Source organism: Eleginops maclovinus, chromosome 19 (assembly GCF_036324505.1).
Source record: "Eleginops maclovinus isolate JMC-PN-2008 ecotype Puerto Natales chromosome 19, JC_Emac_rtc_rv5, whole genome shotgun sequence".
NCBI classification, from domain to species: Eukaryota; Metazoa; Chordata; class Actinopteri; order Perciformes; family Eleginopidae; genus Eleginops; species Eleginops maclovinus.
Window position 1 is genome coordinate 21,860,732 of NC_086367.1, and position 7,569 is coordinate 21,868,300.

The following is a 7,569-nucleotide window of genomic DNA, read 5'->3' on the forward strand; positions in this document are numbered from 1 at the left end:
ATTTTAGTGCATGTGGCTGTGAACACATTTCTGAGACTACTTATCCTAGGAAATGTGATTCTAATGTGCAGTTTTGTATTATATTTACCTATGTCTTAGGGCAATTACACAAACACATATTATTATCATCATATATGCACAACTCAAATATCAATACACACAGGGCTGCAATTAACAATTATTGTTTATTATCAGTTCATCTGGAGATAATTCTCTAGATCAATTAATTGAATGTCCTAAAAAATGACAGAAAATAGTTAATTGTCCATTCCAGTTTCTCAAATCTCATTACATAATCATTTTTCATATAATATTAGATAGAGACGAGCAGGGAATTCCCATATTTGAGCATTTTCTGCCATTTTTTGCTTGAACAATTACTCATTTACCAAAATAGTTTGATATATTTCTTTTCTGTCAATCGCCTTATCATTGCAGCTCTAAATACATGAAGTCTTAGCCATTTCCCAACCTGTTGGTAGATATTCAGACACTAATTAAGAGGCAGTGATGAACTCTAAATGACACAATCCAAGCTTCATTCCTCAGAAGTCCATCAGATGTGTGTAAGGTCCGTTGGTGTCCATCTTCAGCACTTGTCTGTTTCCGTACGTCCCGTGTTTCACCGTCACTTCAGCTGAAGCAGCCGCCAGTTCCTTCTCACACAGAGAGACGAATGCGCCGTACAGCCGCAGCCCGTCCTCTTTGCCGATGTTGTTGTGGTACTGCATGGCCCGACCTTTGGCCTTCCCGCCCAGCGTGGCCTGAGGGACGATCAAGATGCTGCCGGGGAGCTCCAACACCGACACCATCTTCCCCGAGTCGGACTCACACAGACGCAGGTTCAAGAGTGTGGATACTGGGAACAGGGAGAATATTTACACCTTATATTAAGGGAATTATAGAAAAGTGCAGCGCAGGAAGGGTCAGTATCCGAATCAGGGATAACAAATTGATATAGTGAGAGAAAAACCAAAAAACAAGGAGTAAAAAACTCAACCGTTAATAGAAAATTGAAAAATGTACAGTCAAACGATCTGTTGAAATTGCAATATGCAGAATATAACCAAGGAATGGGAAAATCGTCAAAGTCAGATGTAAGTACCCTAATGCTAATGCACTATGTGGGTCAAAGTAAAAAATGTCACTGACCCATTTTGGGCAGGATGTCGTCTGTGGCTCCCTTAAAGAAGCAGATGTAGATCACCATTCCTCTGTCGATCTGAAATCAGACAAAAACACAGCAAAACTGTTAAGTATCATCAATAATGTGGGTCAATAATAAAAAGCCAGCCCTTAACTGTTGTTCCAGGCCGATTTTCCGTATAAAGTGCTGTATTTGGTTCCTTTACCCGTGACACTCTTTTCTTAATATCATCATTTATTTGATGATTTGCACATTTGTATACTTTACTCCTTTTTGTATGAAGTCTCTCGCTCACATATACTTTACTTTATTTTATATGTTCCTCTCTTTCTGTAGTAAATTCTACAAACACTATTTTTCTTGATTGCTCGTTATCTTTTTAACTGTATCTAATAATAATAATATAATAATATTCAGGCAAAACATTCATTTATAGTTTCTGTTCCTTAACACGTTCTGTTCCGTCTAATGTACCTTTCTTAATTATTCATTTTCTTTTATTGATTGTATGTTTTTTATTATTCCAGTGAACAGCCACAGCATAGTAATAAAGACGATATGATCTCAGTGTGTTTGGTCACATGTCCTCACCTGGACAAACTCAGCCTCTGACCGCTCCTCTGCCGGCTTCACCTGCAGCCTGGCCTGCAGACACTGCTGCAGCATCGCCCGGCCTACAGGAGCAGGAGCACCGTCTCTCTCCGTCATCTCAAGATATCAAGATTATATTATAATTGTAAACTTAGAAACTGAAAGAGACGTCCAGTGAATGGCAAAGAGAAACCTTAAGAAACTCATGCAACATACTTCCGCGCTAACCACAACTGAAGCTGCTCAAAGCTGCGCATTATTGTTGCAGTTTTTCCTCCCTTTCTCAACTTTCTCCTATTCATGTTATTATTTCTGAGATTTTATATCCGTTTTTTTAAAGGTAATACCACATTTAAAGCTATTTCAATTCACAGAACAAATAATTATTTAGAATAACTAAAGTAAATGTGTTCTTCCCCTATGTAAGACCTTTTTTTAGATACATGGACTCAAAAACATTTAAAAATAGAATATATGTATACACTCTATTTTTAAAAGAACAGTAGATTATAATAGATCATATTTTTATATTTGTTTAAAATTCATCATCTGTCAAAGAGGGGTTTACGTTACACTATTTGCACGTTTTAGGTTAAGATATATTGATATTGGATGGATAACTTAGTAAATATCATATTTGTTGATTCCCAATACGATTGTATAAAGTATGTATTAATTACTGGACCAAAGTAAATGAATGGTTTTATATTAAAGAGCAAAAAGTCAACACTAATTTAAATATATGGATAGAAAACTACCCACATAACACGCATGCGCACTGCGCAAACTTGACGCGCACCTAGCTAACTAGCTGTGTAGCATCTAAACAGCTAAAGATGTCTCAGTTCACTTACAGCAGACTGTCTCATTTTCTGAGAATATCCGCTAATAAATTCTCAGTTTTACGAACAGGGACAGAAATAAAACCGGGACCTGCATGTTGTGTGCAGTTCACTCGCTGCCAGGTAAGATTACTGTCAATATCTATATATTTCAGTTAGCTGAGTTAGCTAAAGGCTACATGCTAATGTCAAGCTGGACAGAAAGCACGAAGAAGAAGACCGGAAGCTTTCAAAAATAAAACGATACGTTTATTAATAATAATAAAATTATAACAGCTTTTTACATTTTATTTGATCACATGTATTGTTTCACACATTTTAGGTAGAAGGCATGTACTTTTAATTTGATCTGTTCCTTTATTTTAACGCTAAAGAAAATATTTACAACCGGAAGTGTTTATTTATTATTGTTTTATTAACTCTGGTTTGATTTGATCACTGCTGCTCAAATCCTTTTTTAAACAACCAATAATCTTACTGCGTCATTAGCAATATAACATTAGGAGCTCAATAGTAACGGATGGCATAGTAATGGTTAAAAACAAATAGCATCCATTTAGTCTGTATTGTAATTGTTAACAACTTGGTAAATGGATTTTAGTCAAGATGATGAAGGAGGTGTTTAGTTTTCCTAACCAGGTCTGGAGTAGACACCTTTTTATCCTCAGGATGTCTTCATTGTGTACCTGTTTGTGTGTCTATTTCTCACAGCGGTCGGTGGACAGTAAGGCGTTACAGGAGAGGCAGAAGCAGCAGATGGCCAAAGGTCTCCCCAGACAGAAGCCCATCACGGGTGTCAAACAGGTCATCGTGGTGGCTTCGGGGAAAGGCGGCGTGGGGAAGTCCACCACAGCAGGTACAGCATCCAGCATCTTTACTCTTCTGTTTTGTGCTGATAAATGGCAGATTTATCACAGATGCTTAATGGTGTGCCGTCTGCAGGAAACAGATTATAAATGATAATTAAATACTTTTGAACCGGCCTTTATTTTCAGTCAGATGTGTTCAATATCTGATTTTCTTTCCCTGCAGTGAATTTGGCTCTTGGATTGATAGCCAATGACCCGGTAAGAAGTCCTATTATCATATTACATTCAGCTTTTTCGTAATTCAAGTTATCCGGAAACTGTATGTCTGTTATTTAATCTACAGACCTAAAGTGCAGGGAGATAGTTCGTCCTCTTTCTACATTTTTAACTTTGTTAGAAATGATTTACGTCCCTCTCCTGTTTCAGTTAAAGTCCGTGGGTCTGTTGGACGCAGACGTTTACGGTCCATCCATTCCCAAACTGATGAACCTGAAAGGAAACCCAGAGCTCAATGACAGTACGGCCTGTTGTTGGTCTTTCTCTGAATGATAAATGTCACCTGATCATTTGATTTTCATGGATCAGTGCGGTGAATATTTCTTACTTCTGTCACTGTCATCTCACTTTAATATTTCCTCCAGACAATCTGATGCTCCCTCTCACAAACTACGGGGTTCCTTGGTGAGTTCTTTCAGTCAAAATGTTTCATCCTCATGTCTTGCCCCTTCAACTCCCTATTTTTAACCTTCCCCCTCTCTCTCTCAGCATGTCGATGGGCTTCCTGGTGGACGATGTGGCTCCGATCGTTTGGAGGGGTCTGATGGTGATGTCAGCGATAGAGAAACTACTCAGACAGGTGAGGACCACCAGCTATATCCAGCTGAGCAAAACAACATTTAATTCAACAGATTAAGGTGAATGTGTGTGTGTGTGTGTGTGTGTGTGTGTGTGTGTGTGTGTGTGTGTGTGTGTGTGTGTGTGTGTGTGTGTGTGTGTGTGTGTGTGTGTGTGTGTGTGTTTTCAGGTGGACTGGGGGTTTTTGGACTATCTTGTAGTCGACATGCCTCCTGGGACAGGAGACGTCCAACTGTCAATCTCCCAGAACATCCCAGTAGCAGGTCAGTCACACACACACACACACACACACACACACACACACACACACACACACACACACACACACACTTGGGAGAAAAGGAGTACCCTCGCTACTCATTTTAATATTTTAAGGATAAGTTACATTCTGATTTAAAGGAGATTCTGTCTGTTGTCCAGGTGCAGTCATCGTATCAACGCCACAGGACATCGCCCTGCTGGACGCCCGCAGAGGAGCCGAGATGTTCAAGAAAGTTAACGTGCCGGTAATCTGTGTGTGTGTGTGTGTGTGTGTGTCTTATTAATATCCAGTATGGGGGTTTGACGTTCCAGGAGGGTAAACATGTTTTACTTGATGTTCGTGCAGGTTCTGGGTCTGGTGCAGAACATGAGCGTCTTCCAGTGTCCCAACTGCAACCACCAGACGCACATCTTCGGCTCTGACGGGGCCCGACAGCTCGCTGACACTCTGGGAGTCAAATTATTAGGTACAATGTGTGGGAGGAACAGCGAGTAGTATATAAAATAACTGTTGCTTGCAAAGAGCAACTTCTAAATGTTAAAATCGTTGTTTAGATGTTTTTCCTGTAATTCATCTCCAGGTGACGTTCCTCTTCATCTAAACATCAGAGAGATGTCAGACAGAGGACAGCCGGTGGTCGTCTCTTCTCCGGACAGCCCAGAGGTTTCTATTCTCTTCTCTTCTATTAATAATAATAATAATAATAATCACAATATTCTACTCTATTTCTAATTCCCTTCCTTTCTTTTTAATAGTTTTTGCTTCTTCGGATCCTCTTCTCCGTTGTTCTGAGGAGTATTTTTATTTACCGTGTGTGTGTGTTCACTCTCTAGGCGGAGGCATACAGGAAGGTGGCGGCCGCTGTGGTGCAGAGACTGGAGGAAGTGAACAGCTGATGTTGACGTAAACTGGGAGCGCACATGACGACACTCCATGACAGACACCTGCAAAATGAACAACATGCATGTGACATACACACACACACACACACACACACACACACACACACGTAAACACACACACAAACTGAAACGCACAAAAAAGACTTTAAATAGGAAGCACAACTTTATACTGTGTATAGTTCTGCAGTATTACTGGATACATGTGATATCTGTGTGCTGGTATTTAATACATCTGTCTCTTTATGATTGTATGAAATACAGTAGCCTTTTGGCTGGAAATGTAATGTTTTATTTTCAATCAAGGTGGACAGGAAAGTGCATGAGGTCACACTCCTCACCATGAATTGATTATATGGAAAACATAATAAGAATGCTGAAAATATCCAGAAGGATCCTTTAATTAAATCTGAACGATTTGACTGCATTGTGCAATACTGTGGACAGACAGCAGGGGGAGCTAGTTGCATTTGAATAAAAATGTAGGTACAACAAAACATGTCTCCTTTTATTTCATTCATTTGGCTGAACCTCAACATGCCTATTATGGGATATCTGTGTGTCACAGAAACTTTATTCCTAAATATTCTACTGCTGATTGAATTAGGATTATTTATTTCAGTTTTTTTTAATGATGAGGTTTACATACTCTTTTAGTCTTAATTGAAATGTGATACAGTTAACGAGATGAGATTATTTTCAATATTTTATGGCAGCCATCTTCATTAGGTTCACTAAGCTAACCTTCTCCTTCGTAATTTCAATAATTCTTATTCATCAAACAATTATTTTAAATATATTTTAATTTATTTGACATTTTATAGTTATTTTTTTAAAGGCAAGATTATTTGTATTATTTACTGACTTTATTATTATTTAATTATTATTAAGTTTCTAATTTTAGGACATTTAGATTGGACTTCAACCCATGCTGCATCCCATGTGTCACTAACAATGAAGACATTATATAACAAACATATTTAAGGACATAATAAAACAAACCCTGCTCAAGGTTACCCTACGCTAATGTTTAGCACAGACAAATAGCATCGATGCACATTTCCTTAGCATTTTAAGAGAGTTCAACCATGCTAATCTGTAGCTAACTAAGGGTCATTTTACCTCGTTAGCCATGCATAAAAGCCTATTCTTCCCTCAGTCCCTTTTCTGTCTCACTTTCCTCAGACCCAACATGCATTTCCTAGACAACTCTCCAGATTTGCAATCCCCCATCCCTCCTCCAGACACCCTCTAGCCTCACCCCAGTCCCATTGTACTGGCTCCATCCACCTGCTCCCCTGTTCCTCACTCCCTAATTACCCCAAAGTATTTATATGCTCATGCTTTTACTTTCCAGCCATCTGATCCTGTTCCCGATCTGCTATTCAGACAAAAACAGCCTCATTTGATTTCATTTATTGTCTGACTGTGCGAGGCTCCTGGATATTTTGGAATGATGGATGCCAGACACACACACACACAGCATGATGATGCCGAAACAATCAGTCAACATATTAAATGTGCCTCTCCCTCTATCCCTCCCTCCCTCCCTACATCTCTCTTTCCCTGCAGAGAATTGACACAAAACTCATTTAACCTTGCATCAGGAAGTCAATTGTATTTCAGCTCAGGAGAGGAAAGAGAGGAGGAGGTGAAGCCTGAATCTTCCACAGTGGCAACCTTTCCTGAATATCTCCTGTCCGATAATGATTCTGCACTTTGTCGTGGAGTAGGTGAGGTTAAGAGAGGGAAATCTCGTGCAAAGACGGACAGATAGACGTGTTTAATTATTTCACCTCCCTCAGTTTCCCTCCTGCATGTGAGTCATCCCGCTGAGAGCAGAGACATGAATAATATAACACACTGAAATATATTATTGATTCAGGTTGTGTTAAGAAACTTTACTTTTTACCTCATAAGACCCAATATGAAGCTCAAGAAGACATCCTATAATAGATTACATTTACATTTTTAATCGTGGCTTGATTAAAGAAAGATTATATAGTAATAACTTAAATAAAAACAGTACTTTTACTTCAAAACTCTGGAGGATTTTTTTATTTTAGGTCACAGGTAAAGCACATTTCCAGCTGTCCAGATTTAAAAAATATGTAAGTATAAAAGATAAGATAAGATATACTTTATTAATCAAAACTTGGGAAAT

At 38.8% G+C, this 7,569-nt stretch overlaps 2 protein-coding genes across 2 annotated transcripts; one reads left to right on the plus strand and one right to left on the minus strand.

Moving 5' to 3' along the window:
* Positions 1 to 166: 166 nt before the first annotated feature.
* LOC134881616 (D-aminoacyl-tRNA deacylase 2-like) lies at positions 167 to 1,972 on the minus strand. Its single transcript, XM_063909107.1, has 3 exons — positions 1,739 to 1,972; positions 1,153 to 1,222; positions 167 to 859 (listed from the first exon to the last, which is right to left on the minus strand). The coding sequence occupies exons 1-3, from the start codon at positions 1,853 to 1,855 to the stop codon at positions 546 to 548; spliced, it is 501 nt and encodes a 166-aa protein (XP_063765177.1). The 5' UTR covers positions 1,856 to 1,972; the 3' UTR covers positions 167 to 545.
* Positions 1,973 to 2,531: 559 nt separating this feature from the next.
* nubpl (nucleotide binding protein-like) lies at positions 2,532 to 5,524 on the plus strand. The gene is made up of 11 exons (XM_063908216.1): positions 2,532 to 2,703; positions 3,292 to 3,436; positions 3,613 to 3,647; positions 3,816 to 3,906; positions 4,031 to 4,070; positions 4,155 to 4,245; positions 4,414 to 4,507; positions 4,665 to 4,750; positions 4,852 to 4,972; positions 5,087 to 5,169; positions 5,340 to 5,524. The coding sequence occupies exons 1-11, from the start codon at positions 2,575 to 2,577 to the stop codon at positions 5,400 to 5,402; spliced, it is 978 nt and encodes a 325-aa protein (XP_063764286.1). The 5' UTR covers positions 2,532 to 2,574; the 3' UTR covers positions 5,403 to 5,524.
* Positions 5,525 to 7,569: the final 2,045 nt, after the last annotated feature.

Coding starts and splice junctions, on each gene's coding strand:
- LOC134881616 (XM_063909107.1), bottom strand. CDS start 1,855: ATGACGGAGAGAGACGGTGCTCCTGCTCCTGTAGGCCGGGCGATGCTG. Junction 1,223..1,738: donor CAGAGGCTGAGTTTGTCCAG/GTGAGGACATGT, acceptor GTCTGATTTCAG/ATCGACAGAGGAATGGTGAT. Junction 860..1,152: donor CGACATCCTGCCCAAAATGG/GTCAGTGACATT, acceptor CCCTGTTCCCAG/TATCCACACTCTTGAACCTG.
- nubpl (XM_063908216.1), top strand. CDS start 2,575: ATGTCTCAGTTCACTTACAGCAGACTGTCTCATTTTCTGAGAATATCC. Junction 3,907..4,030: donor AAACCCAGAGCTCAATGACA/GTACGGCCTGTT, acceptor TATTTCCTCCAG/ACAATCTGATGCTCCCTCTC. Junction 4,246..4,413: donor TAGAGAAACTACTCAGACAG/GTGAGGACCACC, acceptor GTGTGTTTTCAG/GTGGACTGGGGGTTTTTGGA.